The 27,967-nt window shown below is 38.9% G+C and overlaps 1 protein-coding gene across 1 annotated transcript; it reads right to left on the bottom strand.

Annotated features, from left to right (window-relative positions):
* Positions 1-51: 51 nt before the first annotated feature.
* On the bottom strand, positions 52-27,817 carry Nmd3 (NMD3 ribosome export adaptor). Its single transcript, XM_051157298.1, has 16 exons — positions 27,706-27,817; positions 27,392-27,445; positions 25,277-25,411; positions 23,329-23,425; positions 20,933-21,013; positions 18,947-19,075; positions 18,577-18,667; positions 12,721-12,799; positions 11,711-11,807; positions 9,296-9,413; positions 7,439-7,584; positions 5,775-5,887; positions 4,307-4,379; positions 2,737-2,843; positions 1,273-1,343; positions 52-227 (listed from the first exon to the last, which is right to left on the bottom strand). The coding sequence occupies exons 2-16, from the start codon at positions 27,433-27,435 to the stop codon at positions 97-99; spliced, it is 1,512 nt and encodes a 503-aa protein (XP_051013255.1). The 5' UTR covers positions 27,436-27,445; positions 27,706-27,817; the 3' UTR covers positions 52-96.
* Between the last annotated feature and the right edge of the window lie 150 nt (positions 27,818-27,967).

Here is a 27,967-nt window from a genome sequence, read left to right as displayed (position 1 = left end):
TCTCCTCTTGAAATATAACAGAATACATGTACTATACAATAAAGGTTACTTTGTCAACTTCCTGAGGTCAGACATGCAAACAGCATATAACACAATTCATGACATCATTGCTGCACCTTCCTCACCAGTGGCATCTTTAGAAATATGAAGGTCTTCAAGCATCTCAGCCAGACTAATTCGAGGTGCCCCTTCATCATCTGTGTCACTTTCCACAGGGATAGTTGAATCTAAGGAAGCCAGAAGATATAGTTCACATATACAAATATGGAAAAGCACAAACAACTACCCCTACCATCGTCAGTATTGACCAACTATGCTGTAGTAGAAGCTCTCTTATCTACAGCAGGCTTTCAAATACTTACTAAGCAAATGAAAAAACTTTTTAAATTAATTTATTCTTATTACATCTCAATGGTTATCCCATCCCTTGTATCCTCCCATTCTTCCCTCCCTCCCATTTTCCCCTTACTCCCCTCCCCTATGACTGTGAGGGGGACCTCCTCCCCCTTTATATGCTCATAGGGTACCAAGTCTCTTCTTGGTAGCCTGCTATCCTTCCTCTGAGTGCCACCAGGTTTCCCCATCCAGGGGACGTGGTCAAATATGAGGCACCAGAGTACGTGTGAAAGTCACACCCCACTCTCCACTCAACTGTGGAGAATGTCTTGTCCATTGGCTAGATCTGGTAGGGGTTTGAAGTTTATGGCCTGTAAACTTGTCCTTGGCTGGAGCCATAGTTTGAGCGGGACCCCTGGGCCCAAATCTGCCTATCATAATGTTCTTCTTGTAGGTTTCTAGGACCCTCTGGATCCTTCTACTTTGCTATTCTCCCATGCTTCCCTCATCTAGAGTCCCAATAGGATGTCCTCCCCTCTGTCCCAGTTTCCTGGTAAGTGAAGATTTTCATGGGACATGACCCTTGGGCTAGTATGCAGATGTAAGTGAGTATATACCAGCAAATGAACAAATTAAATGTACAAGAGCTAGCAACGTAAGGGATCAGGCTCACATAACAACTGCATCCTATGTATACAGCAAAAATTTTATAAAATTTACTGCTCCTTATTTATCTGTTACATAAAAGCCTAACTTATAGTAGTTTGTAAGACAAATAAAAGTTACATATGAAAACCAAAGTTTAAAATATCAAATACCTGGGTTGGAGAGATGGCTCAGCCATTGAAGGCTAGGCTCACAACCAAAAATATAAAATACCAAATACCTTCACTGATATTATGTTTAACCTGACTTCAATACTCCTAAAACACCAACCTTTGTAGATGTTGACATTCTTTCTAATTGCCTCATCTTCTTCAAGATCTTCAAGGAAGTCTTGATATTGTCTGTAAGAAAAAAAAATTTGAGCACTATTCCAACTATTTATAATTATAATATCCAAATACTCACAAAAGTCAATTACGGGTGCTAATTAAGTAGGCAGACTGGAAAACAAATTGCCTTGGAATATTACATAAATGCTGAATACTAGGATGACATTAAATCCAAGACAAGGAAAAAGTATCTTCTCAACCATTCTTCCCACCCAATCCAATTCCTTTGGACAAGCAAAATATATAGCCAATTAAGACGACTGTTAATTTGAGGTATTCTGTGTTTTAATGATTTATTTTTATTTACTTGTGTATGTGTTCATGCCAAATGAGTGAAGGTACCAACAGAGGTCAGAAAAGGACACTAGATAGTCTGGAGCTAGAAGTACAGGTAGCATAGAGCCACTCAACATAGGTGCTGGGAACTGAACTTGGGCCCTCTGGAACAACAGGAAGCACTCTTAACGATAGGAGCCATTATTCCAGCCCAAGAGAGAACGCAGAGGACAATGTTGTTAAGTCAGTTCTCTCCTTCAGTTTTTATGTCGGTTCTCAGGCCTGGAACTCTGGCCACATGGTTTGCATATCAAGAGCTAATATCAACAGGCAAGACTACAGTTGAAATAGTCAAGTATGTAGTTTAACATGCTGTGTGTGTGTGTGTTTTAATTACATTATGAACTGCTGTTGCTTCCCAATAATGTAAAAATCTTCATTTTTTTTTAATCAATTTTTTAAAAAATCATCATCAAGAATTAAGGCTACACGCTGGAGAGATGGCTCAGTGGTTAAGGGAACTGGTGGCTCTTCCAGAGGACCAGGTTCAAAACCCATCACCACATGGCAGTTCAAACCATCTGTAACTCTAGTCCTAAGAGATCTGACCCCCATGGGCACTGTATGCACATGATGCACAGGCTTTAAATGCAGACAAACACTCATACACATAAAATAAAAATAAGTTCAGGACACACACACACACACACACACATACACGGATTAAGGTCACAGTTTAATTCATTCAATTAACATTTTTAGAAAACATTATTTTCACTTCTGCGTGTTACCTGAAAAGTAATGTCTAATGTTACTGAACTATTTTTCAGTCTTAAGACACAACCCAGTCATCTATTTGTGATCTGCACAGTTCAATTATTCATATATTTGAAGTTTTAAATTATTTATATCAACACTGTAATTTTAGAGACAATAACTGAGGAAAATAATCACTGAGCTTACATAATATACTACATCTTTTTATGGATTCTCTTATATAGATCCCATTCATACTTTCTAAGAATCCAAAGGTAATTTTGAGTCCAAAGATCTATTGGGAAGTATCAATTTCTTTACAATGTAAGACTAATTTCTTGAAACAACTTTTAAGGCTTAAGGAAAGCAGGACCTTTCGTCATCTGTGTCCATGTCTTCTCTGTCTCTTGCAAGCTCTTTCAGTTTCCAGTTTCTACGGCGCTGGCGTTTGGTACGGTCATAGCTCTTCTTAATTAACACCTATAAGCAGAGACACACAGTAGGGAAAAAATTCAAAACACGGGCATATCAGGAAGTCAAACTGATGGCAGCAGCTACACTTGAGGGGAAAGGTGTAGAGATCCAGAGGCAGTGTCAAGAGGACGTCTGAAACTTTTACCATGTATTCATGAGGATGCACTTGAGCATTACTTATTTATCTAACTGTGAACATTTCAAGAGACTAAATGTTAAATTTTTAGTAGCAAATACCAGCATTGTTTTTTTCTCAAACTTCAATTTTCAGCCACCATTCATACAGCCCATTTGGAAACATTACAGATAGTAACTCCATTTTTCACAGTAAGCACTTAATAAATTTTCCTGAGTTTTATAACATTTAATAATCATGTTGTAAGAATTTTAGAAAACAAAAAATCTTAAAGAAAAATGGTGATCTCCTCCCTTGTAATAAATACCCATTCTGTAGCTGGAGAGATGGCTCTGTGGTTAGAGCACTTGCTGCTCTTGCACAAGAGCTGTACTCCGTTTCCAGTCACCCACGGCAGCTCACAGCCATTGTAACTGCAGCTCCAGGAGCTCTACACCAGCTCCTGACCTCCCCCTGTACTGTACACACATGGTGCACATGAATACATGCAGAGAAGACATTCAAAAACAAATTAATCCTAAAAAAGAAATGACCATTCTGACATACCCAATTTTTTTCTATTTTTATCAACTGAAGAACAACCAGATGAAACAGCAGCCTATTACAAGAACGTCATTTTTATTCACAGCTAAAGAAGTTCATATTTTTTCTAAAAGTATTAAGTAGGAGTAAATTGCTATCCTTTGTCTCAATCGCTGATGTTTATGAACTTTAAACTCAAACGTTACTCTACTGACTTTCCACAAGTAAAAGTCTTTTTCAGGAGTTGGTACTAAGAAGATTATTTTCTACTTTAATTCGTATCAATATTGAATAATGCTATAATAATTCTAAATGTCTATAAAGTAGAGAAAATATATAAAAAACAGTAATTTGAGATTGAATTTGAATAAGTTTTACAAGTCACTGTTTAAGTACAAACTTACATTCACCCTACCAATAGCATGTGTGAGTCTTGTTAGGCAGTGCTGGCAGGCTGAAGCTAGGGCCTTACACAGGCTAGGCAAGCGCTTTATCACTAAGTTATATCCACAGTCCTCTTGTCCACTTTTGCTATTTTTGAGATGGGTATTTTTTCCCAATCCGGCCTTAAATTCACTTGAACTCACTCTGTAACCCAGGTAGGTCTCAAACTTGTGATCCTTCCAGCTCAGCCTCCTGAGTACTTGAGATTGTTGGCCTATGCCACCAAGCCTGGTAGTATTAAGTGTTTTGCTAAGAAAATAAAATTTTGATTGAGAGGATGCTGAATAAATCATCAGTGTCAGGTGAATTATATCAACCCTCTACAACACTGGAACAAACAAACAAACAAAATTAACTAAAGCCTTACCACATCTGGAACTCTATCTGAGTTCATTTTGTTGACATGCTCATCATTTAAATTACAGTTGGCCAAATCAAATCTGAAAATGTAAACAGTGAAAAGTTTAAGGAGTATCCCTTATCATTTTATTTTATAACATGACACATACACATCTATCTTTCTAAGTGAAAGATTTTCTATGCTCCCCATCTTTAAAGTTTTGAAGCTTAGAGGTGTTGATCCTAGCACTTGGAGTTGGAGGCAGGTGAATCTCTGTGAGTCTGAGGCCAGCCTGGTCCCACCTTGAAAAGCCAACAAAACAAACCATCACCAAACAAACAAAAACAACTTTTGGGCCAGAGAGATGGCTCAGCAGTTGGAGCACTGACTGTTCTTCCACTGGCTTGGGTTCTTTCTCAGCTCTCACACGACAGCTCACAACCATCTATAAATCCAGTCCAGGAGATCTAACATCCTCTCCCAGCCTGTGGGCACCAAGCATATACATGCACACAGGGAACACATACACATAAATTTTACATTTTTATAGTATGTGGTGAACATGCTTCTCTGCAAATGACAGGATCACACTGCACTGTAAGTTTTTTCACTGTCCACTGTGGTACCTCTTTCCCAGATACTTGTCAAAGTAGTAAGACAGGCTGACACATTCAACTGAATGAATCTGCACAGTTAATAAAGCAAGCAACAATCTTTCATTCTGTTGTAAACAGAACTCAGAGTCCAGGAACAAATCTTCTATCAAGAGAACGAACACTATCGAGCTCAGCTACAGACTTATTTACTTTTGTGGATTTGTCTGGCATGCAGAGCTCTTGTTGTTCTCTAACTTATTTATTATGTGTATGCGTGTGCCTGCATGCATGCATGTGCATGATGTACAGGCAAGTGCCTACAAGTCAGGACTGTCAGATCCCTTAGAACTGGAGCTACTGGTGGTTTTGACTTGCCTGACACGAGGGCTGAAAATGGCCCCTGGGTCCTCTACAAGAGCAGTACAGGCTCTTAACTGTAGAGCTATCTCTTCAGCCCTGGCTGCTTCCAAAAGTGAAGTTCTTCACAGCCGTAAAAACTACCCACTATCATCAAAAAGCTATATATATTCATCTAATTATATAAGTTCAGTGATTACCAAGGTCTTTGAATAAAGGACTCTTTCAGATGATGGTATAAAATAAGCTAGAAGACTCTTACAGGTGCTCCATCTTTATTTTATTTTTTTATTTTTCCCGAAACAGGGTTTCTCTGTGTAGCCTTGTCTGTCCTAGACTCACTTTGTAGCCAGGGTGACCTTGAACTCAAGAGATCTGCCTGCCTTTGCCTCCCCAGGTGCTGGGATTACAGACGTGTACCATAAGGCCCAACCTTAATCTTTTTCTTTCTTTCTTTTTTAAATTAACAAATTTAATATTGGCTCTTGAAGAAAACTTGCAATGCTATCTGACAAGTCAAAATACAGCAAAATATAACAAACCCTAGCACCAGGTCTCCGGGATTCAAAAGATGTCCCAAATGAGTCCGACAAAAATACTGTTTATCTGTATTCATTTCAGATGTCTTCTGGATCCAGACTTCCGCAAGGGTGTGCTTAACAGAAAAAGAAAAAAGATTCTACAATAACACAAACAATTCAAGAATCATCTCCTGGAAAAATTAAATATAATATTGACTCTTTTCTCATTTGACATGCATTTAGAAGAGCTCTACTTTCTAGAATTCTGAACAAAGTACAAAATCAGGAATACAGAAAGGAAACTATAAAAACAATCCAAACTTACATAAAACATTAACATTGCCCTCTGAAAAACACACACATACAGCCCATCCACAGGAAATGTCTTCAGAGAGCCTGGCTAACTCAGACTGAGCAAAAAAGTAACTGGAAAGGCAGAAGAATCTTAAAGCAAGAAAGCAATCCAATCAAATGCCTATTAAGACCTAAGACTTAAAAAGAACCAAGAGTTCAGAAAAACCTACAAATCACACCAACACACTGATACTGGAAGCACATGCACACACCCACTGGGCTAGAGTGATTCATCGGTGGATAAAGATGACTGCCGGCAAGTCTGATGGCCTGGGTTTGATCCTCTGACGCAACTCCTTCAACTTGTACTCTGAGTTCCACATGCACAATGCACACATGTGTACATACACAGTCCCCTCTCCAAATAAAACGTAAAAATTTACATCATCTCTTAAATATTCCCATAAAAATATTTAAGTTTACCAAAATGTAGGTGGCCTTCTAATTTAGAGGAAATAGAATAAATAAGTTAAATGCATTATAAACTAACAGTCCTAGAGATCCAGAAGGTAGCATATTCTACACGGTATGTGCCTTTAGGTTAAGAACTTGTTAGCCTAACAAGACAGGAAGGCATTAGCACTGAAGAAAAGATTTTAAGAATTACAAAATTCGCATAATTTAATGTGTGTTCCCCACCTAGATTCTCGTTTGCATAAACCCAAGACACTGAAACAAGGAAAGAAATTAATGTAGACTAAATGTAGTTCTCAGGGTGTAAACTGATTAACTCAAACTCAAAAGGATTTCTATGATGTATATATACGTATGGATAATTTGAGAGTCAAGAGATTAACTGTTCACTTGATTCTCCACCACAATAAAGGGGGAAAATGTTTTTTTTTTTTTTTTTAATAAAAATAGACCAAAAGAAAAGCCTTTTCCCACAACAAAAAGAAAAATCTTAACTTGTCAGACTATAATACAGCAATCTTACCCCAATGACATCATTTTTAAATTTTATTTTTTGCAAGACAGGGTATCAGTACTCCCACACCCCATAATGACAACTTCACAGTTTTTTAAAGAATTCATTGCTTATTTATGTGTGTTTATGACAGGGGTATTGGCACATGACACAGCACACATTTGGAGGAGGTCAGAGGAAAACTGTAGTGTGGGTTTCTGGAATCCAAGTCAGGTCATCAGACTTCAGAATTCACTTTTCCCTGCTGAGTGGCTGAGTGATCTCTCTAGCCCCTCATTAGCTAAACTCAGGGTGTTTTACTATTATCTGGTGCCCATATTTTTTTTATAATTAAAAACCAAAATTTAAAAAGAACTGAAACGATAATATGAAAACTGAGTAAAAATTGATAGATGCTCCTTACCTTTTTTGATATCACTCCAGCCCCTGCGCTTCGTTTCAGATCTCGGACAATGCTGCACTCTATCACAATAAACTCTTCAAGCTGCTTAGGATGGCATAAACTATTGAAAGGTTGACTCCAGAAAGTGTTTCCATCGACATCTGCAACTAATAAACAGGACCAAAAAGAAGATAACTAACAAATTTCAGAGTTACCACATGTGCTAACCAGAAGATGTGTGTAATAAGCAGGAAGTAACAGGACAATGGGAGCTGACATCAAGTCACTCTAACGCATCGTAAGCTCCAAGCTCCCAGGGAACAAGGGAATATCAGGTGTCAAAAGATCACACCTTATTTTGTTACTGTAAGTAGAATGCCACAGACCAAATGCAGTCAGTTTTACAGTGATTTCAGATGCTGGAATTTTATGGTAGAAACTTATTGGTCATCACGCTGCTTAGGTTCTAAGACATAAAGCCTACTTTTAGCTGACAGATTAGAATGTCCTTTTCTGAGTTCTGCAGAAAGCTACTATTACTGAAAATAAACCTTAACTAATGATATAATCAATGAATTTCTGAAAAATAGCAAATGTATAAGAAACTTAAGAAAAAAAGAGTAAGGAGACAATTCCCAAGACTTCTACTGGCATACATACAGTCTTCCCTTTTAAAAAAAAGTAATTTATATAGACATGCTAAAAATGGCCCATATTAATGATAATAAGTTAAAATCCTAATTTAAGCTAGATGTCCCACTAGATACAGCTCAAGTGTCCCAAACTTTAAAATATCTATTTAAGAATTAAGACTTACAGGCTAGGCATAGAGGGTAACAGCACAGTTCCTAGCTAGCAGGCACAGGGCTCTGAGTCCAATCCTTGTGCACAGACATACACACACATTTGGCAAAGACTTAGTTACAAAATTGTATGAAGCAAAAATTTTTTGTAAAAATGAATGGATTAAAAATATAGTCAGCTGGGCATGGAGGCGTACACCTTTAATCCCAGCACTCAGAAGGCAGAGGCAGGGGCAAGAGGATCTCTGAGTTCAAGGCCAGGCTGGTCTACAGAGTGAGTTCCAGGACAGTCAAGGAGGGCTACACAGAGAAACCCTGTCTTGGGGGGAAAAAACACACACACACACACACACAAGAATATTTGAAAGTTCACAAATTTGTCTCTTTCCTTTTCTTTCTTTTTGTTTGTTTTTCGAGACAGGGTTTCTCTGTGTGATATCCCTGGCTGTTCTGAACTCTTTGTAGACAAGGCTGGCCTCAGACTCACAAGGATCCATCCACCTGCTTCTGCCTCCCTGTGTGCTGGGATTAAAGGGCTGTGCTACCATACCCAGCCTACAAAATCGTTTCTTTAAAAGAGAAAAACAAAAAGTTTTATAATTCTAATTTTTTCTTCAAGACAGGGTTTCTGGGTAGTTTTGTCTGTCCTGGACTCCCTTTGTAGACCAGGCTAGCCTCGAACTTAAAGGCCTGTGTAATTCCAATAATTTTTAAAGTACTAAACATTAACTATTAGTCTTCCAAAATAATATTATCAAGAATGACATTTGGGACTTAGGATGCAGCTCATTTAGAAAAATGCTTGCTAAGCATTGGGTTCACTCTCATGTACCACGTAACTTGGTCTCATGGCACGCCTCTGCACCTCCCAGTACCGAGGAGGGAGAGGTAGAGGTCAGGAATTGAAAGTCATCCTTAAGTACATATGGAGTTCAAGGTCAGTCTAAGCTACATGAAACCCTGGCTCAAATTTTTTTTTTAAAGAGGGTAGGGACTAATCAATATAAATATCATAAGTTATTACTGTTTTTCACACAAGACAAAATTGTTAAGACACGTTTTGTTCAACGCTTACCTTGTAGAGTGTTTGGGTCTATGAGATGGATAGCACTAGTTACTCGAAAACAAATACATATCTGGCTCATATTTCCAAGGCTCTGTGCCAGTTTTGGTGACAGACAGACAACATTATCCTAGACAAAAAGAAATAACATCTAAAGCACGGCAAATTTTAAATTAGCAACCTCTGATAAACATGCATTAATAAACCTGATGAAACTGCTCTTGCCCAACCAAAACTGTCTGTCTTTCTGAGCATATGTATGGGCTGGTCTAGAATTGCCAAGCCTCACGGTTCAGCCTACAGGATGCTACCATGCCTGGGCTCTACAACATTATTTTTCATTAAGAACCTGCGAATTTTAAAACAAGTCATACCTTAAGGAAACCAAAGCACTCTTCCAATTTTATTCTTTTTTAATATATTTTATTAATTTATTCATATTACATCTCAATTGACACTTCATATTTATTTGTCTGAATTGAAGTGTTTTTAAGAATCATTTTTATAGCCTTCCATTTCCATGTGTTTAAGTTCATTTCATTTTAATTGTAACATGAATACTGTATGGTAATATATAATATATTCATTTTTTGGTTTGTTTTGTTTTTCAAGACAGGGTTTCTCTGTGTAATATCCCTGGCTGTTCTGGAACTCTTTGTAGACCTAAACCAGGCTGGCCTCAAACTCACAGAAAACCACCTGCCTCTGGGATTAAAAGAGGCATGCACCACCAAGCCAAGCAATGTAGAATATGTTCTATTCTAATCTAAGTGTAACACTAAGAATAGAGCAACTTTGTTTGTTTGTTTGTTTTGTTTTTCAAGACAGGATTTCCCTACCTGTCCTGGCCTTGAACTCACAGACAGCCGCCCACCTCTGCCTCTGCTGGTAGAGTGACGTTCTAAATCTCCTTGTAATTGACTTCTTTTGATCTCCATAAAACCAAATTTCAATGGAAAATGTTGCTCTAAAATAGCTAAATGTTTGAGTATGTAATCTAAGATTTAATGACTGATAAAAGTCACACCTGCATTCACAATGGAAAATACTATATAATCCAACAATGTTACTTGTCTGTTTCTTAGTATCAAAAGATACAAAAGATGGGCATGATGGTCTACACCTCTAACCCCACACTTGGGAGGCAAAGGCAAAGAATTTCTCATTTCTTGTCCATCCAGGAAATTAAGAAAATGACCCGGGTTATACTTAAAGCTGCATCCATGCACCTTCCCAGGCTTTTCCGCTAAGGTGGCCACAATACATTAACACCTACTCCAACTTCTGGTTTTGAACTCAAAAGCACCCAAAGACAAACAAAAACATAATCAGCCTTCCATATCCATGTATTATATACCCACTAGTTCACCCAACTGTGGATCAAAAATACTTTTTTAAAAAATACTGTACCTACACTGAACATGTAGAAACTTTTTCCTTGTTTTCATTCCCTAAAAACAGTGTTTTCCATAATGGTTATGTTGATTTATATTTCCAACACCAGTGTGGAAAGGGTACCTTTTCTCCACACCCTCACAAGCATTTATCGTTTTCACTTGCTTGAGACAGGGTCCCACTATGTAGCCATGGCTGTCCGTCCTGGAACTCACTATGTAGACCGGGCTGGCCTTGAACTCACAGAGAGCCACCTCCGAAGTGCTGGGATTAAAGGAATGGCCACCACACCCAGCTAACTATCCTTTCTTATGAGTGAAAGTTTCATGGAATTATTAAATGTCCACTAAGATTCCAATATTTAATAAAAATGGATTATAAAATTTTACAATCAATTTGTTATTGCTAATTTTGGTGTGTGTGTGTGTGTGTGTGTGTGTGTGTGTGTGTGTACACACACAGATGCATGCTCATGCGGGTGTACATGCTGGTATCAGAGGACAATTTTATGGAGTCAGCTCTCTCCTCCTTTTACATGGGTTCCAGGGATCCAACTCAAGTTGTTAGGCTTGCATGGCAAGCACTTTATAAAGGCTGAGCCATATCACCAGCCCAATCTTTTCATCATAATATACCAAAATGAAAGGCACTCAATTCATAGTCATAAACATGTATTTTAAATCCTTTTTGTAAATTTGAGCAGTCAGAAATCACTGAAGGAACTTATTCCTAATTTTGGGCCAGCCAATGGGAAACCAGAAGCAATAAATTATAACCAATTAATTACTTATTCTCTTTGTAAAGATTTATGTGTTTGTTTTATTAAGTATACAGTGTTTTGCCTGTATGTACACCTGCAGGCCAGAAGAGGGCACCAGATCTCACTATAGATGGTTGTGAGTCACCATGTGGTTGCTGGGAACTGAACTCAGGACCTTTGGAAGAGCAAGGCAGTGCTCTTAACCACTGAGCCATCTCTCCAGCCCTACTTATTCTATTATAGATAAGGATTAATTACATGAAAAAAGGTACCTTGCATATTGGAACAATTTCCACAGAAAAAGTGCTCTTGTAATTGTATGTGTTACTATGGATATCCTGGGAGATCAATCTTTGTGATGCTTTGTATCTAATAAGAAAAAACATAATCAATAGAAGGGACAGGTCCTTACTTGTATAAACTTAGGCACATCAATTTTTATCTAATCAAAGTCCTATGTCTTCAAACACCTTCCTGATGGTGTGGTTACCTTTAATTGTCAACTTGCTATGACCTCGAATCACCTGAGAAGGACTGGGTTGGTCTCTGAACGTGCCTGTGGGGACTGTCTTGAGTACTGTGCTGTGGGAAGACCCCCCACAGGGCCACATTCCCTAGGCAGAGGGCCCTGAACTGTTAGGGAATCCAAGTGAACACAAGCAAGCAGGTGGGTGGGCGTGTCCACATTCATTTCTCTCTGCTCTTTGACATGATGTGACTCACTGATTTATCCGTGAGGATGAACTAGAACAACTGTAAGCCTAACAAACGCTTTCTCCTCTAAGCTGTTTTTTGTCAGGGTGTTACCTGACAGACATGATGCATTACAGCAACAGACACAAAACTAGAAATAGGGCAAAGCCTAATTTTAACCACTTGTATTTCAAGCCTTCTTCAGAATGACGAAACTTACTCTATGCCACACCCATGTTCCTCCCAGGCCTTTGTTCCTGCTAACATCATTTTACAATATAAACTCAGCTTATGAAAACTTGCCCATCCCTACGGTTTAGCATTACAGTGCTTATTACTATAGAGATAGGTTTAGCTATCAAAGGATTCTTCAGCATCTTTGACTAAAATGAGTAATTCAATGTCTCCTGATTGTTTAAATATGCATACTAAAATTTTAACAAAGCTATTAAGCCTGAAGAACAGATGTGACACACACACACACACACACACACACACACACACAATACACACACACATAATACACACACACACACACACACCTTATTCCCAGATCCTTGAATGTAATAAATTTAGGTTCACAACGTACCTACAGGGAACTGTGCCCTGAAGAAATTCCACCATCTTCTGAGCATGCTGTTTTGAAGAATAATAGAAATCCAGACCATCTAAAAGTAATGATTAAAAAAAAAAAAAGGTTCTATAAAACAAGGTCTCCCTCTAACACGACTATTTCACAAATTAAATCCATAAGCAAAACATACTATTAGGGGGCATGAGGATCCCCCGTCAGAGATCTAGGGGAGGGGAACAGGGCGGAAGAGGGAGGGAGGATATGAGTAAGGGGTAGCAATTGGGATATAGTGTTAATAAATTATAATAAAAAAATTAAAGTTTTTAAAAAACCATACTATTAGAAAATATTATAGCCAAAACAGTTTAGGAATATCAAATAAGATGTGTTTGGCAAAAAAAAAAAAAAAAAAAAAAAAAAAAAAAAAAATCAGATAAAATAGAGTAAAATAGAGGTTAACAAATGAAAGCAAGAGTCACATAATTCACCAGAACAAAATTCACGGCCAAGAGAAAAGGTGCTGGATGTGGTGATGCACGCCTTTAATCATAGCACTGGGGAGGCAGAGGCAGGCAGATCTCTGTGAGTTCGAGGCTAGCCTGGTCTGTAAAGTAAGTCCAGGACAGGCAGAGCTATTACACAGAGAAACTCTCGGAGACAGAGAAAGAAAAGAATATTTTATGTAATAAATAGAACAATCTACCAATAGGACCACAAAAATTCACCTAGTTGACACATATGAAAAAAATTATACACTGAAAATGAACAAAGTAATCACTGGACAACATTATCCTAGTGCGGTGTCATTTAACACTATCAACAAAGGAACAGCCAAAAGCAAATCTACTGCTAAGAAATATTTATCACATACCTAAATAAGAGCAAATTCACAGGACTTACATTTCCTTTTCTTTCTTTTTTTTTTTTTTTTTAATGTGCACTGGTGTTTTGCCTGCATCTATGTCTATGGGTGTCAGATCTTGCAGTTTCAGACAGTTGTGAACTGCTTTGTGGGTGCTGGGAATTGAACCCAGGAAGAGCAGTCAGTGCTCTTTACCTTCTAGACATGAAATTAAGACAGTACTGGACTACCATAAAATTGTAAGTTCATGCAAACTTGAGATTGAAGAAATAGGCTATTACATTTAATTAACAAAGCGTAACAGAGAATAAATAACATTTGATAGAGAAAGAATACTTTCTTCAACCCCTGGAAAAAAGATAAATTTAGGAACCTCACAATAATTCAACAGTCAAGACCTAACCATGAGTTAAATTTATAGTGCGTATGAAAAATAAGGTATTTTTGTAACCTTAATTAAATGACAAACAGCTCTCAACCCTAAGAAACACATGATTTTTTAAAACTTGATTATTAGCTGGTATTGTGTTCAGTTTCCTCTAGATTCAAACATTCCATCCTACAGGAAGGCTTATTAAGAAAGGTAAACAACTCAAAATAGCTTCAGGAAGTCCCTGAAACTAACCTACTAGAGTCCTCCCTTCCAGAGTAAGCGGAGCTAAGCTGCAAGTAAGACTTAGTCTGAGACCAGATCAACTGCCTGGAAGAGGTTTAGAGCCAAAGAGTCACGAAGAAAGACATTCTCCAAACCCGTTCAGTTGCCTACAGGCTATGTGTACAGCTTGTTCCTGGCCCCCAGGTTTGTGAGCTATCACACATGCTGGGGTGAGCTTTGGCGATGCAGCTGTCTTTGAGTCACTTCTGCTTCTGTAAGTAACCCCAATAAAACATACTGGATCATCCAGTTGGACTTTGGTGGTATGCATTTGGTCTGTAGTGGGATCCCTACCTGCAGTGAGTAGATGTGTATGTTGCATCCCCATCCTAGGAAAACTTTTGTGACCCAATAGTTAGACTTAATCAAGTTTTAAAAACTGAGGTTGGAGAATTAAATGGCCCTCGCAGAGGACCTGAGTTCAGTTCTTAGCACAAACATAGTAGATCACAAACTCTCTGTAACTCCAATTCCAGGGAGGCTACCTACTGTCTTCTTCTGGCCCGTCTTGACTCTGCACATACATAGTGCATTTACGTACATGCAGACAAGACATTCATGCATATAGAAAATAAATTTAGAGACAATAAAAGATTCATATGTAGAATATGCCTCACATCATTGGTCCTTAGTGAAATGGAAACAAAGCCACAGTAAGACACCACTACAGACTTCCTTCTACAATGTCTATAAACAAGGATGGTAAGCAACTGAAGGAGCGCATCTGGAACACTCTGTTAGGAATGTAAAAATGAGTCACATGAAAATATACTGTGGCAGTTCCCAATGAGTCACATGAAAATACCCTGTGGCAGTTCCTAAAACAAAAACGTCCACAGAAATGTCCTGTGCTTCAGGCAGAGGTCAAGGGATGACTGAAGGAAGATCGTAGATGTTCCCTAACCTACACATACAGCACTGTATATGCCCCAACAAACAAAACTAAATACACAAGTGTGATAAAAATGAGTTCAAGTATCTGAAAGAGAGCAATGTCTTAAATGGAAATAAAATGACTGATGCCCAGAAGATAACTAAGTAAATGGCTTAATGGACAAGTTCTCCAAAAGCACGGACAGAATTAACAAACACTGAAGAGAAAGGAAGCGAATTTTTAACTTTCTCTAGTACTAACATAACTGATAACAAACTAGACAGAGTGCATAAACATATTTATGTGTGTGTGTATACACATCAGCACATATATCAATTAGAAAGATCAACAACTGCTCACATGAAGTCCCACAACTAAGGAGAACAAGGCAGGAGCACTGAGAGTCCAAAGACAGCTGGGCTACAGAGACCCTGTTTTTTCAACACGTTCTGGTCTCCATGTTTTTCAATGTGCTTTAAGAGGGTAAGGGCTGGTGAGTTTTTCCTTTGAGTTTTTCTGAGAGAAGAGCATGAAGATGAAGGGCAGCTTCTGGGAGGAACTGAGGAGGGGAAACATGAATAAAATATACTGCATGAAAAATTTTTAAAAATTTAAAAACATAAGAGAAAAGGAAAAGAAAACGAAACTTCCAACGAATAAGATACTTAAAGCTACAAGGTAACCAACATCCTAAGAGCACATACAAAACTAAATAAAATAGCTACAAGAGTGAAGGTGATATCTAACAGATGACTCACATTAAAACAGAATGATTAGGATGGCAAATACAAGTAGCCAAAACACTAAGAATGTAACATTTATATAATTCCTGATTGTTTCATGGTTCTTCTTGCTATAAACAGCTTACTGTATATATATGTAATAATATAAGTGTATATGTAAAAATAAAAAATAATTTAAAAAAAGAAACAGAATGATTAATATACATATGAATTATTAGGCCTCATTACTAATCAAGAAGTACAGATTAAAACAAGACGCTGTTATCTTGTCCAGAATTTAGAAGATCAATACAGCAAGTGCCTGGACAAATTAAAGCTTATTAGTGTTGGCAAAGTATACTAGCACTACTGTAGGACATCAAAATTCACATTTGTATTCTCTTGTGCACTAATTTCAATACCTTAAATCAAGTCCCAAGTAAAACAACTATATATGCACAAAAGCAAATATAAACATAATTATGCAGTACTATTTTTGGCAACAAAAAATAAAATAACTAAGTCCATTAAAAAAGACATCCGTTTATAGATACAGTGACTAAGGACTATCAGACAGCAATTAAAAATAATTACATGGCTGAGCAGTGGTGGCACACACCTTTAATCCCAGCACTCGGGAGGCAGAGGCAGGTGGATCGCTGTGAGTTCGAGGCCAGCCTGGTCTACAAAGTGAGTCCAGGACAGCCAAGGCTACACTGAGAGACCCTGTCTCGAAAAACAAAGACAAAACAAAAAAATAATAATAATTACATGGAACTACAGCATTACTGCTGAACGTCTTCCATATGTATTAAAGCCAAACCAAAGCCATAGAGCACTGACAACTATATTTTGTTTTAAGGAACTACATGTCTTTAGAGATAGCAGGTAAAGTGGGGAAGGGTCCTTTATTTGTACATGCTTTCAATTTTTAGATTTATAAATACATACATTATTGTTGTGTGTGTGTCTGTGTTTATGCACAAGAAAACATTATTCACTGGAGTGGAATTACAGGTGGATTTTGTACAGTGAAATGGGTGCTTGGAACCAAACTCCAGTCTAAAAAAAGCAACCAGCTCTCTTACCTGCTAAGTCTTCTCTCTAGCTCCAATTATTATTTTTCTATTATTATTATTTCTGTTTAAGTTACAAATATACAAACTAAGGAGAACACTAATTTAAGTCAAAAATGAGTACATGCTACATCTGCAGCATGTGGGGTTTAACAGTTATTTTAAAAATGTATTCAGTCTTGCCAACAAAGCATTCTGATGGGATAATAATTTCTACCATGGTCCTTAGCTAGAATATAAATGTGTTTCCTGCCTCATGCCTCTCTTTCATGGGAGTGGGGAAGTGGTGTCCCCCATCTACCCCTAATACCCCCACTAGTGCCCCTGCCCTAGCTGCATGCCAGGGCAGCAGGGGACAAGGCAACAAAGCAGAGTGCCATCCTAGAGAGGCACTTGCTTCCTGCCAGCTCTTTCTGCTAAGGGCCAGCCAGCACAAAAGCAAACGCACCTGAATTACAAAGAATGACAGGTGGGCCTCTGCTCCTGCAACAAGAGCTAACACAGCTGGCCCATAACTCAGAATTTTCTTGTTGTTTGTTTGCTTCATTTTTGTTTTAATGTTTTTGTTTTTCCATGATAGCAAAAGTAACTCTATCAATTCTCCCTTCATTGGAGAAAAATTTAAGGCAAGCTAAACTTCTAATACAAAACAATCAAAACTAAGGCATAAAAGTACTAAGCCAATGCTGTTTACATTTCCAGAGATATTACTCATTTATTATATGGAGGGTGTCCTCTTGATCATTTAATGTTTAATTTTCATAAAAAGCAACCTAAAACCATGCCAAACAAAAGACAGTAAACTGAGACAGAACTTATAAACCACTATGAAATTTTTCCAAGTTTTAAAATGCTACACATTTCATTATGTATTCATCTCTCTTTATTTACTGAGTTTACACTGAATTCTATCCATCACAAATACCTCTCGGTATATAAGATATAGAGAAACAGTATAAAAGAAATTGGAGGTCTTCCAATCAGAGCCATTTTTCCCATATGAAACAAGCTTTTGATGATATATTGATGGTATATTATATTAGTTTCTACCACAATAGTCACTTGCTTATTCTTTATGTAGCAAGAGGAGCAACAAATAAGCGCATCAATTAATAACAACACATCATTATATTCCAAGCACACAGGATGGCATCTACCATAAACTAAATGCTTAATAAATGAACTAGGAGAGAACACCACCGCCGGGGCGGGGCTGGGGGGACGGCTCTAGATATGTGCTGTCTAGAGTAGCCACTAACGTGTGAGTTTAGTATCGGCCAACAATTCAATCCCTGACTTATAATAGCCACACCGAATCATGAGCTACATGTGGACAGCCACTACCACTGGACAACGCAGACAGAAAATTAAAGTTGATCTCCTCTTACTCGTGTACATAGAAGCACATGAATTTTTCAAAAAATCTCCGCACCAGGCGTGGTGGCACACACCTTTAGTCCTAGCACTCGGGAGGCAGAGGCAGGCAGATCTCTGCATGTTTGAGGTCAGCCTGGTCTACAGAGCAAGTCTAGGACAGCCCGGGCTACACAGAGAAACCTTGTCTCAAAAAACCAAAAAACAAACAAACAAAAAAGCAAACACTTCAACTTCTGAGAAAGATAAGATTATTAAAACTGAAAGAAACTTTTGATATTGTTTCAAATTTGTAAATTTGAACTCACCGTGAATCTCTTTGATACGCAGTGTATTCTGATGCATTCCGTACTTCAGAATCAATTGCTCCAGATAGTAGAATGTTTTCTTGTGCAGAGTCTAAATATTCATACAGTAAAGAATCAGTAAATTATATGCCAAAAAAGCATTTATAAATATAAAACACGTTATTACCTACAGATATAGCATACTGACTTTTCAAACAAAATACCCTTTAAAATTACCTAACACATAAAATAGGGATGTATTTCCAAAACTGAATGTTCCAGGAACCTAGTATCTGCTTATGCATAAAGAAACAGAGAAGTTTTTATCAGCTATTTATAAAAAACGATAAAATTAAAGATGCAGGATTCACTCATTATCTGTTTCCAGTACCTTCTGCCTGACTTGAATCACAGCCTTCCAGAAATCCTTAGCTTCTACCCTATGGCAATCTCCACACATCTGGGACTGAACAACATAGTCCACCACAAACACTTGCTGAAGGATAGCACCATTCATCACCTGAAAAAGAAAGCAATTGTACTCCTTCACTCTTACAGTTCTGCTCAACAATCAATATTTTAATTAAAAAAAAATGTAGTAAGTAATTCATTTTTTTTTACAAATGCACTAAAGACACCAGTAAGTCAAAGTTAAAATTATAAAACTAAGTTATAATACCTATTTTAGGGCAGGGGAAGGCATACCCAAGGATTAATACAGGACCTCATGCATGCTGATTACTCTACCACGGAGCTGTCTAACAGTGGTTACAGTGTTTAAAAAGGTACACATACTGAATTTCTTTTTAAATTGAGCTCTAGGAAAAGTAGTTAGTTGTGAACATATTCTTTTAAAAATTTGGAGACTGGGATGTATTTTGATGGGTACAGTGCTTGCCTGTCATGCTTCAAGCCTTGGGCTTGATTCCCCTGCCACAAAAAGCTAGGCACCCTGGTACACCTATAATCTCACCACTTGGGAACTAGAAGCAGGATGAACAAAATTCAAGGTCATTCTTGGCTATACACTGAGTTTGAGAACTCTAAAAACTTTGGTTTTTTTTCAAGACCAGGTTTCTCTGTGTAGTCTTAGCTGTCCTGGACTCGGCCTTGAACTCACAGAGATCCATCTGCCTCTGCCTTCCCAAGTGCTGAGATTACAAGGTATGCACCAACACAACCGGCTAAAAACATGTACACATGTACATGATGTGTATTATGCATGTGCATAGATGTATATGACACACAAAGAATACACTTTTAGAAAACATTAAAAAGAAAATTCTCCAGGAGCTGGAGAAATGGATGGCTCGGCAGTTAAGAGCCTTTCCAGAGAACTGGGGTTCAGTTCCCAGCACCCACATCATAGCTTACAACTGTCTGTTAACTCCAGTTCCAGGGGATATAACACTCTCACAGCAATGCTCATAAAATAATATTAAATAAATTATTTTTAAAGGAAAATTCTCCATAAACAATCAAAAATTGCCTTTTAAAATAAAGATAGTCTAAGAGTATATATACACTTGTAGAGAGCTTGCCTGGCATACTTGAAGCCTTAGGCTTGATCTCCAATGCTTCGGGAAAATAGCAGATATAGCCAAATATCCTGATTCAGCTACTATAAAATATAATAATCAGCCAAGTTTTAGAATCAGTTTTTGCTAATGTTTTAATGTCAGATTTTTTTTAATTAATTTATTTTGGATTTTTAAGTTTTAATTTTTAACTATGTATGTGGATGTGCACATGTGTGCAGGTAACCACGGAGGCCAGAAATGGGTGCTAGATGCCTTGAAACTGGAATTACAGGTGGTTGAAAGGTACTCAATACGGATGCTAGGAACTGAACTCTGGTCCTCTGGAAGAACAGGAAGTCTTCTTGACACCTGAGCCGTATCTCCAGACCTGTCATTTGTTTTGTTTTGAGAAGAAGTCGGAGTTTACTGGATAGCCCAGGAAAAGCTTGAACTTGTAATCCTAGGACTACAAGCACTAACAACATATAGATGATAAAAATAAGTGAGGGTTAGACATAGTTGTGCACACCACCTTTAATGCTGGCACTCAGAGGCAAAGGCAGGAGGGCCTCTGTGAGTTCCAGACCAGCCTGGTCTACTTAGTAAAATCTAATCCACCAAGGGCTACCTAGTGAGAACCTATCTTGAAACAAAAACAAAACCTTTAAAGAAACTACTGAACCCACTCATTCTAAGCAATGGTAGCTACTAGTGGCCTAATCATGTCAGATAATCAAAAGATAACAAAAAAGTAACATTTAGATTGTAGTCTTCCTTATAAGCCATTTAGTCCATAAATTAATTTAACTCTCATTACTTGCACTTTAACCATGTTTAGAAAGAAATCAACAGCTTACCTCTTTCTGAATTGTCAATTTAACTTTCAGCCTTTTGGAATGGGGCTCCGTCCAAACAAAGCCTGCATCAACAAGCCGAACCTTTAGTAAAACATTAAGAAAAAAGGAAATGTAAGTCCCACCTGAGGGGTGAGAAGATGAATGAATCCCTCATGAACAGATATTCCCATCAGAAAGGCTTCCTTCAGCAGCTGCTGGGGACAGATGCAGAGACCCACAGCTAACACTAGGCAGAAAGCAAGCCTTCAGGTCCCTTGGAGCTCAGGGGATCCCAAAGAGGGGGAGGAAGGATTGCAGGAGCCACAGATGTAGAGGACATCAGCAGACACGACACCCAGAAGAATCATCTAAACAGGGCTCAAAGAGACTGAAGCAGCAATCATGGAGCCTGCACGGGTTTGCACTAGGTCCTCTGTATGTATGTATGGTTGTCAGCTTAGAGGTTTTGTGGGACTCCTAATAGTGGAAGTGGGGGAGTGTCTCTTACTTTCACAGGCTCTTGGGACCCTTTTCTTCCTACTGGATTGCCTTGTCCAGCCTTGATACGAGGATTTGTGCCTAGTCTTACTGTATCTTGTTTGCCGTGTTTGGGGCTGATATACCGGGGAAGCCTGCTCTTTTCTCAAGGAAATGGGAGAGGAGTGTATCTGGGGGAAAGGGAAGGTGGGAGGGAACTGGGAGGAGTGGAAGGAGGACAAATTTCTGTCTGGATGTATTGTATGAGAAGAGTTTTTAAAAAGGAAAGAAAGGAATATAATAAACGGATTCATAAGATCTTTGAAGGAACATACAATTAACACCATTATATACCATCACTACAAAAAAGAAAAACGGTTTATCACTAAAGCCATGGCAACAACTGCAGCAAATCAAAGGGTAGCCCAATGACTGTACTAGTGAACTGAGCAAGAATTTAAAGTAGTTTTCACAGAGAAAAAAATTACTTGAAAGGAAAAAGTACTGTTCTTCAAACAGAAATTATACTTCATTAGAAAACTGGTGACTATATTATCCAAAAGAAACCACATTAAAAAAATGCTTCAATTCAAGTTAGTATCTTTCTACATTGGCTGTAGCTTTTTAAAAATTGTTTCCTTTTTAAAATGGACATTTGGGGGGCTGGAGGGATGGCTCAGAGGTTTAGGGCTCTGTCTGCTCTTCCAAAGGTCCTGAGCTCAATTCCCAGCAACCACATGGTGGCTCATAACCATCTATAATGAGACCTGGTGACCTCTTCTGGCATGCAGGCTCACATACACACATAAAACTGTATTAAAAAAAAAATTCAAAGAAAATAAAATAGAATAAAATAAAATGGACATTTAGCCAGGTGGTGGTGGTGCATGCCTTTAATCCCAGCACTCTTGAGGCACAGGCAAGTAGATCTCTGGTCTAAAAAGTGAGTTCCAGGTCAGCCAGAGCTACAGAGAAAAACTCTATCTCAACCCTGCGCCCCCAAAAAACAAAAGAAAGGGGCAAGGGATGGACATTCATTTGAGAAACGTTCACATACTGACTACATAATTGTAACGTTCACTGCGACATCAGAAGCTAAAAACAACTTGCTGTTGTTATTGATAAACTGAATAATGCAGTAAGGCTAGAATGAGAGTTTGGAATAAAGAGACCGAGGAAACAAGACTGAAGAAGGCTTTGTACTAATTTGAGTAGAAACCTGAACTAAGTAGAACCAGAAAAAAAAAAAAAAAAAAAAATCAAGAGCTACGTAAGAGATAGATCTACAGAGTTGGATATCTATATATTATAAGGAGGAAGAGAGCATACACTAGTACAATACTCAAGCATGCAGCTTAGGCATCTAGACAACTGTAGGGTCAGATTTAGTGGAGAACACGCTCCTCATGGTATCTTTGACACACCTAAGTAGATAGGACAATCTGGTCTAGAGGTGCATGAAAAAAACCTGTTAAAGACAGACTAAAAAGTGTGAGCAAGCACATTAAAATTGTCTGGTAAGAACAAGACTAGCCAAGGCAGATGCAGTGCTCAAGAGTAAAACCCACCTCAGCAAATCCCAGGAGTCAACAAGTCAAGTCAGGTAAAAAGATAAGCAGCTTCCTAAGCACTGCTGGACAAAGGCTAAGGACACAGGGTAAAGACTAAGTAAGATAAGTAAGTGCAGCATGAGTGTATGTATCTCCAAATGTTTGTGACGGGACTAGCAGGCCACTCAGTGGTACAGTGCCTGACAAACACGGCAAGGCCTCTGGCTCAATTCCAGTCCTCCCGCCACACACATGCCGAAAAACAGAAGGAAAAGAAAATAGGAGAAAAACAAACAACAGCCACCAAAACAAAGCAAAACCCACACCAAATGACTTTCTAAAACTGAGTTGTTTTATTGTAAAAATAATGATTTTAACTATTTGACCTACCTTACTCAGAGGTGCTTTAATTTTTTTCAGACACAAAGCAAGAAGTTCCCTGGATTCTAAAGCACACTGTACCCATGATGCTGGTGGCTGAAAATATCTGAAAGAAGACAACATACTAAAACCTGCCACTTCCATTTCTACAACAATTTCCACTGATATGCAAAAATAATAGTGATTATTAACCAGGAGTAATACCCAAAGCTACTCTAAGCCTTAACCTGAGGAGAGCAGAAACCGCTGAGACCGGCGTCTTTAGTTCAAAAATAAAATTCTGAGGAAGCCAATCTGTGATTATCTATTATGTATTTTGTTACTTCAATTAGTATAAGTTGCAGCTAAGATGGCTCAGAGGGTAAAAGTGCTTGTTGCCAGGCCTGAAAACCTGAATTCACATGGTGAAAGAAAAGAACAGTCCTCTGTCACATGCATAGTATAGCAAAGTGCACATACATACAAAATGTTAAAAAAAAAAAAAAAAAAAGACAAACCTCCAGTGAGGAAGGCTGGAGAGATGCTCAGTAGTTAAGAGGACTCAAGTTGGGTTCCCAGCACTCACTGTTGGGCAGGTCACAAATGCCTGTAACTTCAGCTCTAAGGGGATTCAATGCCCTGGCCTTTAGGAACACCAATCAGTGCACATAGCCACATAAACATAATTAAATAAAAACAGGTTTGTTTTTTAAACTACAGGAAAGATGTCAATATGCCCAAAATTTCCTTGAAGCCATGCTGACAAACACGTAAGAATTATCTCAAATGACACTAAAATTGCTTATTTTTTACTCCTGAAATGTTTGAAAATCATTTTTCTCACACACAAAAAAGGAAAATTAATACACACACAGAACTGTGTATCAGCAACAGTTTACTCATCAAGTTCTATTCAATTTTTAAGCTGAAAAAATACAAGTTTTCAGGTGATATATGCCTTTAATCCTATCACTTGGGAAGCAGAAATAGGCAATCTGAGTTTGAGGCCAGCCTGGTCTATAGAACAAGTTCCAGGATACCCAAGACTACAGCAAAACCCTGTCTTGAAAAATCGAAATTAATTAATTAATTAAACCTCATCAAAGTAAAATATCAATCCTTTCTATATAGTAAGATTTTTTTAACCCAGTCTTCCAAGGACTAGTACACAGAAGGTAGTTATTAATGCTTGTTAAATACTCTCAAATGAGTTATGTAAATGCTTTCTTGTCATAGTTATTAAATGGTTAAACAGTTTGATTTTTCATGTTTCAAGGTTCAATAAGAGCCACCTGTTCATAAGTACTTTCAAAGACTGTTTTAAATATTACTTAATAAACTCTTTCATTCTCATGAGAAAATTGACTCAGAGAGAGACTGTATCTAACCATGACAGAAAACTAGATGACAAGAAAAACTAGAGGTCCTGATTCTTTGTTTAGTACTTTAAAAACCCTACCCTGTGTTTAATAATAAATATTTATACCAGGCTCATACACTGTAAACTCCCTAAAATAGTACACTAAATTAAAAGTACAGAGATACATTTTGAATTCTTATGGAGGTCCACAGACAACCTCTACATACACAAGGCAAAGTGCTAAACCTATTTGGGAAATTACAGGCATGTACTTTTTATATTCACTGGCAAGTTTTATGCATGCCAATGGACCATGAGATGTAAGTGGCTTGTGCCAACACCTAAAAGAATGAAACTAAAGAATAAAACATCAACTCTCCGAGGCATCATATACAGTCATGTTCAGTATACTTTTATATAAATTATTTTTGCTGTCTTTACCAGACAATGGAAAACACACTATTAAAAGGGCAAATTATTAAATCCTTGGTACATCAACTGAGTAAAAATCAAATCTCAATTGCATATGCCTCTGTGTACCTCTGTGTAATCTCAGCACAGCACAGTGGCTCTCTGTGAATACCAATCTAAGTAAGCTACACAAGTAAGGTACTGTACCTTTGACACTGTTTGCAGAAAGAAATGGAAACCTGCTTTGGAACACCTTGGCTGATGTCAACTTTACTTCGCAAACAGGCCACACAAATATTGGCAGGATTTGGACTTATCGGGACACCACACTCACAGCACAAGCTTGAGAAAAGAAAGCATAAAAGTTTTTCAATTAGATTTTATAAAATTACTAGTCAACGAAACAAAACAAAACAAAAACCAACAAACAAACAAACAAAAATTACCAAAGCCTTCAATTATTCTATGGGGGGGGGGGCAGGGAGTGGGGAAACCTCAGTGGGTAAAGCGCTTACAGCTCTTGCAGTGGACACAGGGTGGATTTCCAGCACCCAAAAGGCAGCTCACAACCATCTGTAACTCCAGCTCCAGGAGAGTCTACCCTCTTCTCAGCTCCATGGCCTCCTGCATGCACGTGGTACACACACACACTCAGGCACACACACAGAAAGTTAAGTATTTAAAAAACAAAAAGCCGGGCGTGGTGGCGCACACCTTTAATCCCAGCACTCAAGAGGCAGAGGCAGGTGGATCACTGTGAGTTCGAGGCCAGCCTGGTCTACAAAGTGAGCCCAGGACAGCCAAGGCTAATACAGAGAAACCTTGTCTCGAAAAACCAAAACAAAAAAACACAAAAACAAACAAACAAACAAACAAGCTGAGTGCGGTGGGAAATCCCTTTAATCTTGTCAGGAAACAGGTAACAAAGATCTGTGAGTCTCAAGCCAGCTGGAGCTTCCTAAGGAGACCCTGTCTCAAAAAAAAAAAGGGGGGGGGGGGGCAGAGAAAGACAATCTTAAAGACAGCGTGAAGAAGAGTCCTGGAACATTGCAGCAAAAACACAAGGTGGGCTACAGTTCTGAAAATGCTTAAACACAGCCCTGGGCAACAGGATGTCGTGCAATGAGAGAAATGTCCTAGTCTCTCATTATCTCCTCTTTAAAGTTGGGAAAGAAAAAAAAAAAAGAAATTAACAATGCAAGTATAGTACACCATGAAGGGTGTAAGAGCCAAGTGTGATGACACAGACCCTGAGTCCCAGCACTTTGGGAGGCTGAGGCAGACAAATCTCTATGAGCTCCAGGAAACCAGGCTTAACATGATGAGACAGTCTCAAAAGTAAAACAGACAGACAAACAAACAAATAAAATACGTACGGTCAGTTTCTCTATCATCGTCTAAATACTAAACTGTTTTAAGACAGTGACTACTCTAGTTGTTCTGAGCATTGCTTCTACAACATTAGGAACAGTTCACTCACTAGGACCCACAGAAAAAGAAAATGTACGTAGAACAAGAACACAGAAAAGGGATGACCACAGGAAGGAGAACAGGGGGAGCACAGTGGTAAGGTAAATGTGAGCACTGTCCAATGTTACATATAGGTATGCTCGTACATAGATATACATGAAAATGTCCTATGAAGCCCGGTGTTTTTATGCTAAAAATAATTTTTAAAAGAAAAATAGACTAAAATACAGTAGAGAAAGAGCATCTGTGTCTACTGAGGCTCTAAACTACGGAAGTATAAGTCTAGTGCACTGGAAGCAGAAAAATGTTATGAGCTGGGCTTGACATAATCTCAGCACTTGGGAGGCTAAGGCTGGGGGAACAGGCCCTTCAAGGTCAGTGTCTGCTACAGGATGCATTCCAGGCTAGCTGAGACTGTATAACAGAACCGTATCTGAAGCACTTTTTTTTTTTAATTTTTTTAATTTTTTTAAAATTGTGAACCACTGACACTGTGGTCCCATGTTGCCCAAAGAACAGTTACAGATCATCTTCCAGCAGGTAGTCAAGCGCTGCATGGGCGTAGAGAGCACTAAGTGTGGCTAGTCTGACAGAGCCGAGATCCACTTTTCTGTCCACTTGTAGTTAATGACTACACACTGCAGCCTCTCTCGAAGGCTTTCAACGCATGCGTTTCTTAGTCGACGTCAAAACGAATTAAATTTCCTACGGGATTAAGACATTTTTTTTCCCTCCCCATTGAGAAAAGACCTCCTCCTCTTCCTACCACTGAAAGTTTTCTCGGTAAGTTTTACAGGCTCATTTTAAGACCTGGAAACTTTTAGGGTTTATAAAAGCGGGCTCTCCACTCACATTCGTCCCGGGCTGCGATCAACGGATTCTGTCATATATTCCATGGCTCTGGACCTATTAAGGGGAGGGAGGATGCGGTTGAAATCACGTCCAGTCTCTTGAGCAGATCAGACCCCGGGGGCTTCTGGGGCGACTCGCACACGGGACCCCGCGCCGCCCTCCCGCCCGCCCCGCGTGCGACCGGCCACTGCCCCACCCCGCGCCCCCGCGCCCACGCGGTCCGCTCGCTGCCGGGGTGCAGCCGGGGGCCCGCGCTCCCTCCTCGGGCCACTGCTGGCACCAGGAGCCGGATCTCGACTCCGCTCAGAACCTACCAGCGCCTGCGTGACAGGCCCAAAACACAAGAAAAGCCGGCAAGTAGCCGGGCCGGGACTCACTTCCAGTTGCCTCAGCCGGCCAACACCACTAGGCAGACCTCGCGATAGGAGGACCGGAAATCCCGCATGCAGGCCGACGCCGGTGAGAAGTGCGGATGGGCGGGTCAAAGAACACACGTGCGGCAAAGGGCGGAGCCTACGGAGGAAGTGGGGTGTGGGAGGCGGGGCGAGCTGTGCAGGTCCGGAACAGTAGCTACAG

Source organism: Acomys russatus, chromosome 15, assembly GCF_903995435.1.
Source record: "Acomys russatus chromosome 15, mAcoRus1.1, whole genome shotgun sequence".
NCBI classification, from domain to species: Eukaryota; Metazoa; Chordata; class Mammalia; order Rodentia; family Muridae; genus Acomys; species Acomys russatus.
The sequence above is the reverse complement of the archived record's forward strand: the minus strand, read 5'-3'. Positions and strand labels throughout refer to the sequence as shown.

Bases quoted from the DNA above. Each gene is read 5' to 3' on its own strand.
- Nmd3 (XM_051157298.1), bottom strand. From the start codon at position 27,435: ATGGAATATATGACAGAATCCGTTGATCGCAGCCCGGGACGAAT. The intron at 23,426-25,276 runs GTACAGTACCTT...GTCTTCTTTCAG, and splicing joins TTCTGCAAACAGTGTCAAAG to ATATTTTCAGCCACCAGCAT. The intron at 21,014-23,328 runs GTAGGTCAAATA...GTTTTACTAAAG, and splicing joins TTAAAGCACCTCTGAGTAAG to GTTCGGCTTGTTGATGCAGG.